Here is an 11,561-nt window from a genome sequence, read left to right as displayed (position 1 = left end):
CAGCACAATCAAAATACTTTGTAATTGTCAATTATTTTCGACACATACAAACAAAAATTCCTGACAATGATGAGTTAATTTCATATATAATTCTGATGTTCCCATGGGTGCTATGGAGCCGGGAATCTTCATTAACCATTAAAAAAACACCGAGATAATTCGTGACAATGATGAGTTAATTTCATTTATCAAATTGTATATCAATCAACCATATATATATATTTATATATATATATATATATTACTAGTAGGCATTGAGATAATTAACATGAACCCTATTTAGAGTTAAGACTAATTAGATAATCATTTAGGTGTCCAAGTCATCATCGTGGTCATCATTCTCACCATATTTTCATAAGAATTCTTTATCCTTTCTTTTCGATTAATTACCAGTCATATCATAGATTTTATTTAACTTTTTTAAATTATTTACAGGTCTTGGTGTATGTTTTTAAATTATTTAAATCTTCTCTCTCCTACCTTGATGAGTGTCATCCCAAATTTATTTATTTATTATTTTTTTTTTATTCATAGTTTGCAGTTGCGATATAAGTACTGGTGTAATGGATTCGGACGAATATACATATAAATCGACAGAACTAACCGATTCATGGAGATGTATAATGATATCGGACCCTTAAAAAAATTATATTATAAACCGATTAATATGTCGCGTATCGAGCGCTACAATATGGTTGTGTCTTATAATAAGTCATAAGGGGTCAAGTTCCTACAAGTACAACTATGCAATGTATTTTTGCCTGTTGGTGAGTGTATCGTTTACCCATGTCAGTGCAGTTCTAATGAAGATTCAATCAATTCGACAAATGAAATCTCCAAGGAGTGCGGTGGTTAAGATCCTTCACGGTCATTGTGATGCAAACAAAGTCATGATTCATAGAAACTGTGATGGCTCAGTATTAGTAATATATATATATATATATATAGTTTCATCCATTGAATTGGTCAATGGAAAAAAGAATTAAGCTGAAGATAAGTACTGTTGAATTGGTGACAGCTCAAACATTTACATGTCCACGTGCATCTGCAAATATGAATATATAGTACTATTATGGAAATGGAAATGAATATTGCTATATATATTGTTTAATTCATTTTTATAAATAATGTTGACTTCTTTTACTGGGCCTGCACGCAGACCTTGGACACAAGCAGAGAGTTTTATTAGAAGAAATAGATGCACAAATATTAAACTATTCATGTTTGCTATTTTACCTTTTTTTTTTCTTTTTTTTTTTTTTTAAAAAAAAAAAAAAACAAAAACAAAAACAAATGTAAGTTTTCTACTAATGGATTATTGAAGGTTTTTGATAATTGGGCAGTTTTGTGTAGGAATGGATTGGGGCGGTTTGAGGGCAGGAGCACCACCCCATTCACATTCCAGTTTAAAATAACTACTCACATGTTTGTTCCAAAATGGAAGTGAGTAGTTTTGTAGAGTATTTTCATAATTGTAATACAAATCTAACGAAAGTAAATAATAAAACAAATTTTCAACTTCAATAATAATTTTTTTTTTTTTTTTTTTTTCTCAATGTTAATTAAAACTCAAGATTAAAATTATTGTTTGAAAATCAAAATAATATATAGAATGTCTCAAATAAAAATAATATAAAATAATATTTAAGAATTGGAATATATAAGAATTCTCAAATAAGAATATGAAAAGGTATATTACAAATGGATTACAACAATATTTTTTAAAATTTTGAGCCGATTATGCAAGACCGGACCCACGGTTTGGAATCTAATGTGTGAGCAACACGCTATTATCTAAGTAGTGGGATGTAATTCTCCTCTCAATAATTTCTTTCACAAATAGAAAATTTATGGTAGAGTGACATTGCGCATGATAATTTTTATTTTATTTTGAATGTCAAATTTGTCGTATTATATACTGTGATTCGTAGATGTTGTGATCATCTTACGCATGCCATGTTGATAAGTTAGTTCAATTTTGGTTGGAAATCTATAAATTGAGAATGGTGAATCTCATAGTTTGGGTTGAGGTAAGTTCATCTAAAATCTATAAATCATAAATTGGGTTGATGAAAAGGTGCACGAACCACCTTTTACTTGAGTTTACACTATTCAAGCACTACGAATATAAAAAGTTCTCCTCTTTATTGAACGGTAATAATAGATTATAAACAACAGATGACATTTAGTTTCTAAAATTCTTTTCTAAAATATCTTTAGATATTTATAAGCACTACAAATATTTTGCTCTTTATTACTTTTAAGAATCTTCTAATGTATAAATTCCTACAATCTTCTAGATACCTCTAACTCCATAATATTTAATATTCTCAGTATTACAAGCTTCAAAATTTGAGTGCTTATTGTATCGTGGAGGTGTTGTGTTAAGATTCCAATAGCAAACTCTTTTAGGGGAAAGTAAATAACAACTTTAAAAAATAAAAATAAAAATAACAAAGTAATTCTAAAAAGCAAGGTCCACAAAATTCTGCATTACTCTTTCTTCGTTTTGAAGTTACTGCATCAACATCTAGCACTAGGAGTAGAGTCAAGAAAAAGAAGAAAAAAAAAAAAACTAAAAAGAAACTTTTGAATGAACTGTACTTTGTTTAAAAATTTTAGTTTAAAAAGCAATAGCAAAAAATTAATGAAAAAGTATAGTGATCTATTAGATCTATATATTAAAAGACAATAATAATTCAATATTATATATTTCCACGAGTTGTTCTAGATCTTGTGGTTGCATTACAAGGATATGCAGATGAAGCTTCATGGAGGGTTGCGAGGAACAAAAGGGGTCAATATCTCTTTAATTCTCATTCAATCATGCATGCAATATAAAGCCATCCTCATGAGTACTCTCTTGATTAATTATATAGTTCTTTTAACTTTTATGTATGTGTGTTAGTGCATTTTATAATGAACTCTACTATTTCTTCTCTTTTTGGGAAGCTTCTTCCTTTTGCTGGCTAGGAACATATAGCCAATAAAGAAGGGGCCAGGACCAACCCAGAAACTTATATTTAGGGGTTAGAAAATTAAATTTTAAAAATATATTAAAAAATTATAATATATTATTCTTTTATATTTTTGTAATATAAAAATAAAAAACTAAACTAAGAACATGTATATATAAAAAGTATTTTATTACTATATATATATATTGACCTTGAAAAGAAACTCACACACTCATTTTATTTTTACGAGAACTTGAACTCTCACTTTAAAAGGATGTGAAAGTACAACTAGAATACCGTTCTTCGTAAATTAAAAGTATTTTATAATTCATACATAAATATGTTTAATTTTGGCATATATAATATTAATATATAAAATTAAAGACCAAGTGGCCTAGCGATACAAGCCCTACTCCCCCAAAGAGGGGGTGAGAGGTAAAATTTTGATGAACTTATATAAGATATCATTTATTAGGCTAATTCTTTGCATCATTTTGTATTTTTTCAAAAATATTTAATATCATAAAATTTTAGAATAAGAGAAGAATGAAATGAGAAAATGATGCAAAATAAGAAAAGAATGAAATGAGGGATAGCGAAAGATGTATTTTACGAGATGTACGTAGAAATAGTAGGGCTTGCTTAGTTTGTTATTGTTCTAATATTTTTATAATCGAATTTTTAAAAAATTGAATCAAACACGGTACCTTTTTTTTTTTTTATAATTTTCTAGTTTTGATTTCTCGGAAACATGAAAAAAAAAAAAAAAAAAAAAAACATTATTTTTCTCATGTTGTCTTAATCCAATTGACCATGAAATTTTAAATAAACTACACTAAACTTCCCTTTTGTTTGGAAAAATTACACCTTCTTATGTAATGGATAATGCAATTTTATTTTTTTATTCAATTTTGAATGAATTTTTTTACGACTTTTAGAGAACTATATTGTCTTTACAACAAAATTAGCAACCGAAATAACAAATTGATGATGTTAGCAACTATCGTTGTTGAAAAATATTATTTTAAAATTAGGTCGAGATCAATTAAATTAATTTTTTAAATAAAAGATAAAATCTGAAAAAGGGATTAGTCTAATTTATCATCATATTTTCAAACTGAATTTTTGGAGGGTTCAAGGGAAGTCTCTTTCCCTTTTCACCTTCCCTCAACAATTCTGTCTATATCCAAACAAAACATAGAGCACACCTTCCCCAGCTTCCCTCTCTCCTTCCTTCCCTTTCCTTCCTACCACCATCACTTTATTCTTTTCCCACTAACAAACATGACATTATTGTCTGTCGTGATAAAGGTGACAAAACTCCAAATCATCTCCATTTTTATCACAAAAATGCCTTTAATCATTTAAATAATATTATATATATTGTATCAGAACCCAAACAAACCCTTATTAGTATTGCGTAAGCAATGGTCTGGTTGTTGGGTTTTGCTTTACCCCAATTATCAATGGCTGCTATTCTTCCACGTGGCACTCTACATGTCTTGCATAGAAGCACTGTGGGGGCTCTGTTTGAGTGCCACGTGTCCATCTCCCTTGCTTCATACTCTACTCCGTCATACACTTTTTCTCTTTCCCTTTTGGGGAAAAACAATATTGTATACCCTTCGATTTCTTAGTAATTGCAACAATACCATTTATCACTCCTCTTATCTCTCTTATTGATAGTGCAACCATTATATGTGTGTGTACACACACACACACATATATATATATATGCGTACAAAATATTTTTTATATATGTGCGTCATGGTATAGTTATTAGAGTTGTTACCACTTGGACTCACACACACATAAATGTCGCGTATTCATCTTAAAAATAGGAGTAGGTATTTTTAGCAATATAGTTCACTCTTGACAAAAATTATGTGCCCTTCCTATTCAGTAATTTGCTCTTTTGTCTATTTGCTACTTTTGTCTCAATCATGGTAATTACGGATAAGAAAAGTTAATTATAAAAAATATATATTACATCTGTCTCATATTAATTGTTCATTTTAAAAATTTTGACTCACTATTATTTTTTATTTTTGAGTCATTTTTAGTCATATTTTTTTTATATAATTATATATACTATTTATATTCCATATTAAATGTCTATTTCACTAACTTTGATATACAAAAATTATGAATCAAAATTTTTGAAGTTGGGATAGAGAAGAAAGATAGTAACTATATCGATTATTATCATGTTTGATGTGAATAAATTTTTTATTGCCGCCGAAAAACATGATCTTTTTTTCAATTATATCCAACAAATCTTTTGTTCAATTATATCCGATTGTTACCATGCCCCATTTTGATAAATTTTTCGTTCACCCTATGAGGAAGATGATTTTTTGTTTATCGGTAAATAAAAATTTTCATTCGAATACGATAATAGCTAGATATGATTAAAGTGTAAAAACCGTAATTAGTAAAAAAACATATTTAACCGTCACCATAATTACACCAACATATAAAATCTTCCTATTCAGTAATTTAGTCTCTTCTATTTTCTACTTTTGTCTCAAATTCTCAATCAAGGTAACACTTAGACATGGATTAGGGATAAGAAAAGTTAATTATAAAAAATATATAGCAACTATATATATCTAACTGTTACTATGTTTGGCTGTGGATAAATTTTTTACTCATAATGAGAAACATGATATTTTGTTCAATCATATTCAACTGTTACCATACTTGGCGGGGATAAATTTTATATTCACCCCATGAGAAAGATGATCTTTTATTTACGGATAAATAAAAAACTAAATCAGTTAAAATCTTCCCATTAAGTAGTAATTTCGTATTTTCTATTTGCTACTTTTGTCTCATGATGGTAACACTTAGACATGGATTTGGTGTAAATAAGTAAATTATAAAAATATATATAGTAACTATATCCAATTGTAATGGTGTATGTTTGGTGTGGATAAATTTTTTGTTCACATTTTTTTTTCAATTATATTTAACTCTTATCATATTTAGTGTAGATAAATTTTTCCATTCACCCTACGAGGAAGATGATCTTTTGTTTGTCGGTAAATAAAAAACTTCATCCGATAATAATCAGATATAATTAAAGAGTAAAAATAAGTAATTACTAAAAAAAAAAACATATTTAGACATCACCATAATTACACCACCATATAAAATCTTCGAATATCACAATCACGATTGTGGCCACATCACTTATTAACACTTTGTTTAAATAAATAAAAAATTGTAAACCAAATATTCACGATTACGTATATATATAATTATATATACGGTACAAATTTACAATATAAAATCATCCAACATCACAATAAGGATTGTGACAACATCACTATTAACCTTTGGATAGAGTTTGCCATAAAAGAAAAATGCACTGTTCAAGAAAAAAAAAATGGCTGTTAGGTGTATCGCACTAATAACCACGTCATTTTGACCTCCCTTCACGTGAATCCCTATCACCTTTGGGCCCCTTTTGAAGTAAATTTTATAAAATTTTCTCACCAATTCAATTTTGAGTCCCACCAACCATTATTAGTAGATATTTTATAAAAGATCAAAAGTTTAGAGATTTTATAAAAGGACAAAAGTGTAGATATTCATGAGATTAAGTGGGTGTATGAATTGTTATAAGGTAAATAAATCAATAAAACAAAGTAATTAAAAAAAAAATGATTTCATCATTGTAACTAAGAGACTCATATGATCATTCACATGTGTGAAATAGTGAATTATTAAAATCGTTGTGTACTAAATAATATTTCAATTTTGATAATTTGATAAATTCATAGTTGGTCTGACTCAAAAATGACGGTGAGTGGAAGGGCGTGAGTCCAACAACTGATATTACATAAGTAGTGGAGTCACTAAAATCTTCCTTTATTGAAATATGATTTAAATTTCGATAGTTGAGCAAATACGTAATTAGAAAGATTCGAAAGGAGCACAAGGAGTGAAGGGCGTGGCCCCCACAACTAACATCATCTCAGTGGTGGGCCATTAAAATTGCCCTCTATCGAAAAATGATTTGAATTTCAATAGTTGGACAAATTCGAAAGAAATATAAAGAGTTGAGAGCGCTGGCCCATAACGAACATTATGTCCGTTAGAAGCACCCATCCTTCACAATATTCAGATTAATTATCAAACATCCTATTTTATTCTATCTTTTAAATTTATTTAACTGTCAAACTCCCTAACATTATTGTACAGCGCTGTTACAGTAAATAATCCAGCTATATGTACGCACAAGAAAGAATGATCTGAGCGCATACACACAAAGGTTTCCCATTTCATCACAAGTCTATTAACTTTTGGGGGGAGTGATGATGACGTCATGGAGAAGTGATTAATCACAGTTCCCAAGCCCGAGTAGAGTCCCTGTCTCCGTAAATTCATCGTGAAACGTGGGTCAGTGTTGAAGGGACACACTGTACCCGCGAATTACAACCTGTCATCCACGAGTTTACAGGTTTTTTTTTTTTTTTTTTTTTTTTTTTTTTCTTTCAACCAGTAGTTTACAGGTTGGCAACACCTGCTCTCTCTGATCACAACAAAACCCTAGTTTTAATTCCCCCAATCTGACGTGGCAATCTGGTACAATTCACGATGCCAAAACTTTACCCACATCACCCGCCAATATCAATAATTATTTTCCATCTACATTTTTACTGTTCCAACAAAACAAAAAAACAAATCGAGTAACTATAATTTTACCAAAAATAGTACTTTCTATACTTTACTTTTGAAAAAAATATATATAAAAAAACAAAAAAAAAATGGAGTAAGTATAATTTTATCAAAAATAGTACTTTCTATACTTTACTTTTGAAAAAAAATTATAATGCGTCATTTATTCAAAATTTCAAACATAGTATGTCTATGTTCAAATTATTTGCAAGCGAATAAATTTATTTAGAAAAAAAGGGATATAGATTTAGAGAGTAATTATAAATTAGAGTGGTTTGTAATTAATTCAATTCTACCTATAATATTTCTTTCAATTGTTTATTGAATTTTAAATACTTTTTAAAAGTAAAATTAGAATTAACTATTACTGATTCTGTCTTTTTCTGTTAGGAGAAAAAGTGAAAAAATTTCAATTTCAATTTCAATTTCAATTTGAATAGATTAACCTCCACACAATTTCATGTTCTAATTATTATTATTTTAGTCTTGACTAGGAAAAAAAAAACAGGAAAAGAAATTTTGGGTTTGTGAATTTCTTGCCAAACAAGAAAATAAAAAAAATAAAAAAAACTTTTACCATTATAGTAAGTAATTCAATTTGTGAGTTTAAGGAAGGTTTTTTTTATTTTTTTTTTTACTATTATATGAATTAATTAATAAAAAGTATTGGGACGATGATATCAACACTTTCAAAGAAGGAAACAAAATATATTTACACTCCACTATTTAGATTTAAGAAATAGAGTGTTATGTAGTTTATTTTTGGGTGTCAAGATTCACCATTAACTTTATCTTTTAAAGTTCTCAACTATATAAAAGTTACTTAATAAATTACACTAATTTTTTTTTTAAAAAAAGTAATCAGTTCGTATCATATACAGTTGAAAAGAAACATTATTTAAAAATAAAAATAATTCACACAAAAAAGTTTATTTTATTATTATTTTTTATTTATTTTTTTTATAGTGAGAAGAAAGCGACCTCTCTCCTCTATAAATACCCCATTCTCTCCCCCTCTTTCATATCTCCACACACAATACAACATATTATCCGGTCGCCGAAGACGACAACGACGACATTATTTTCCGATCCGATTCGCCGGTTCAAACTGTACCATTCTCCGATCCGATTCGGCGATACAAACTCTGTCAATCAATCGGAACGGCGATGGGTATTTGCAGCTCTTGTGAATCCACATCTGTGGCCACAGCGAAGCTGATCCTACAAGACGGTCGATTACAAGAATACTCGTACCCAGTGAAGGTCTCGTACGTTTTGCAGAAGAACCCATCGTCGTTCATCTGCGATTCCGACGAGATGGACTTCGACGACGTCGTGTCGGCGATAAGCGACGACGAGGAGCTCCAACCGGGTCAGCTCTATTTCGCCCTGCCGTTGAGCCGCTTGAAGGAGCCGCTCCGGTCGGAGGAAATGGCGGCGCTGGCCGTCAAGGCCAGCTCCGCATTGATGAAGAGCGGCCGCGATAAATGCGGGTGTCGCCGGAAATATATTTCGTCGGCGTTGTTGTCCGGGGGTGAGAAGGGTGCCAAGCCGTCGCGCAGGGTGGCCGACGGCGGCGGCGTTGGGGACGGTGGGTTGAGAAAAGGCGGTGGGAGAAGACGAAACTTTACGGCCAAGTTGAGTGCGATACAAGAGTAGGGCCGTAGGGGCGAGAGAGTGAAAAAGAATGTTGGAAGTGGGGCATTTGTGTAAATATTGTAATGAGTTGAGGCTACTCTCTTTTCTTTTTTTATTCAATTGTTTTTTTTTAGAGCTGTTTTTCTTAGTTTCTTAGTGGGTGATTAGTACAGTAATTACTGATTACCGGTTACTGATTGGCAATGGGCGTTCAAAATTTTGGGTCAACCATCTAAGGGGTCAACTTACCAATTTTACCCTTTGATGCTTTGTGATATATTTTAATAAGATACAAAAGTTTTAAAATATATTATATTCTTTTTTCCCTTTCAGATTTGTTAAAAATTAAATTAATTAAGACTTAAATCTGATGAAGTTAGTTCATTTTGCACGTTGCTTAGTTCAGAAAGATGGACTGCTTCATTCCATTCATTGGACTGGGACGTGAGGAATATTAAAATAAGATGAGGAAAAAGATAATTAAATTAAAGAATGCCAACTAAGAAGATAGATAAACCCAAATCAGAATGAGCATTATATGTGTTTATATATATGTGTGCATGTATAGACACCAAATCTGATAAACATGTAAGATACAAAATATGAATAATTTATTTACATTACAGATTGATTCATGAAATTAATAAAGAAGGGTATTATAAACATTTCAAGTTATAAATACAAAATTTTCGGAACAGGATAGATCATTTACATTGTAAATTGATTCATGAATTTAAAATGATCCAACCTCACTTTGGTAGAGGTATCTGAAAAAAGGGCATTTTACTAGGTTTTATGCATAATTTTGAGAGTTTGTTCTGCAGTTTACCGTAATTTTGGTTGAATAGAATTGGTGCCTAATTTCGAGCACAAATTCTATGCAGCGGAAAGTAGTGGTTAATAGATTAAGTACTTAACAAAGGTATAATAAGCATGTAATTGGTGTATTATATATACATATATATATATGTATGTATATACGTACGTATGTACATGGTATGTAGGCAAACATGTGTTATATTTGTGTGATGGTAGTATGCTTTGTTAATGCACAAGAACATTGGTCGTGAATATAACATGATTATAATGATGGAATTATGAGATTGAATATATATAATTATATATATGTGTGTGTGTTTTATTTGGGGACCATTGAGATAGTAAGGTTGGTGAAGCGTAGTTTTGGATGATTGGTTGATACAGCTGTTAGGATATGATGATGCATGAGGTTAGTGTCGGAATTCAATCTGGGGCCATTGGGTATCCTGGAATTTGTTTGACGTGGAATGGATTTCAAACAACTTCTTGTGTCCCAGACTAATATTGAAAAGATATATTTCAAAATTATTTTATTTCAATTTCAAATAATATATAAAGGAAAATATTAAATTTCAAAGAACTGATGTAGGTGAATATTTATGCATTAACATCTGTCCGAATTTGATGTCACTAATCAAACTCTATTTGAAGTTAGAGCTTATGGTCATCATTATTGATTTAGAGATTCCTTATTGCATTCGATAACAACTTGTTTGACTCGTTTAGTCAATTTTGTACTTAATCTCAAGCTTAAAATTGTAAATATAAGCAAACAATTACTAACAAAAGAGTGTTTTCAATAATTAATGAGTTGAGCTATCTAATTGTTCAAGCTCATTGTTTGTTAAAAGAGCTCTTTACTTTGAGAAGAATTCGAGATGTCATGAAAAGATTAACTCATTTTCAATTCTAACGAATCAAATTCATTTTATTTATTTTTGAGTTTAGCCCGTTTGAGTTTGAGGTCTCTGATAAAACTTGATCTGAAGTTCGAGGTTAACTTCAAATATTGGTATTAGATCATTCTCGATTCAAACAATCCCTATTGCATTCAATCTCAACTTGTTTCTTTTTTAGTCAATTTTGTGCTTAAACTCAAGGTCAGGATTGTAAATTCAAACAAACTCTAACAAAAGACTATTCTCAATCCTTAATGAGCTGAGCCGGTTGTTCAAGCTTATTGTTTGCTAAATGACCTCTTTACTTGGATAAAGAAAATTCATTTTCTTTACTTTTATTTATTTTCCTTCCGACTTCCTTAATCTCAACATGTCAAAAAATTAACGACAATGTTACAATTATTGATATTATCAAACACCGACTAAGAAAGAACAGATTAGTCTTGTTACAACTACCATTGCCCCACTAATTTAATCCCCATCTTGGGATTATTACCTAATGCCTTCCAACTCTCTCAATCCAAATCCAAATGGGTCCTGAGGACTGACTTAGCCATCCTCT

General features: G+C 30.2%; 1 protein-coding gene across 1 annotated transcript; it reads left to right on the top strand.

Annotated features, from left to right (window-relative positions):
- The first annotated feature begins 8,681 nt into the window (after positions 1 to 8,681).
- Positions 8,682 to 9,589, top strand: LOC132267575 (uncharacterized). Its single transcript, XM_059768716.1, has one exon. The coding sequence runs from the start codon at positions 8,811 to 8,813 to the stop codon at positions 9,300 to 9,302; it is 492 nt and encodes a 163-aa protein (XP_059624699.1). The 5' UTR covers positions 8,682 to 8,810; the 3' UTR covers positions 9,303 to 9,589.
- Positions 9,590 to 11,561: the final 1,972 nt, after the last annotated feature.

Source organism: Cornus florida, unplaced genomic scaffold, assembly GCF_030987335.1.
Source record: "Cornus florida cultivar Cherokee Brave unplaced genomic scaffold, ASM3098733v1 CherokeeBrave_3.0.0_Hap2_Chr07, whole genome shotgun sequence".
Taxonomy (NCBI): Eukaryota; Viridiplantae; Streptophyta; class Magnoliopsida; order Cornales; family Cornaceae; genus Cornus; species Cornus florida.
Note: the sequence above shows the minus strand (reverse complement) of the source record. Positions and strands in the feature narration are given on the sequence as shown.

Bases quoted from the DNA above. Each gene is read 5' to 3' on its own strand.
- LOC132267575 (XM_059768716.1), top strand. From the start codon at position 8,811: ATGGGTATTTGCAGCTCTTGTGAATCCACATCTGTGGCCACAGCGAAG.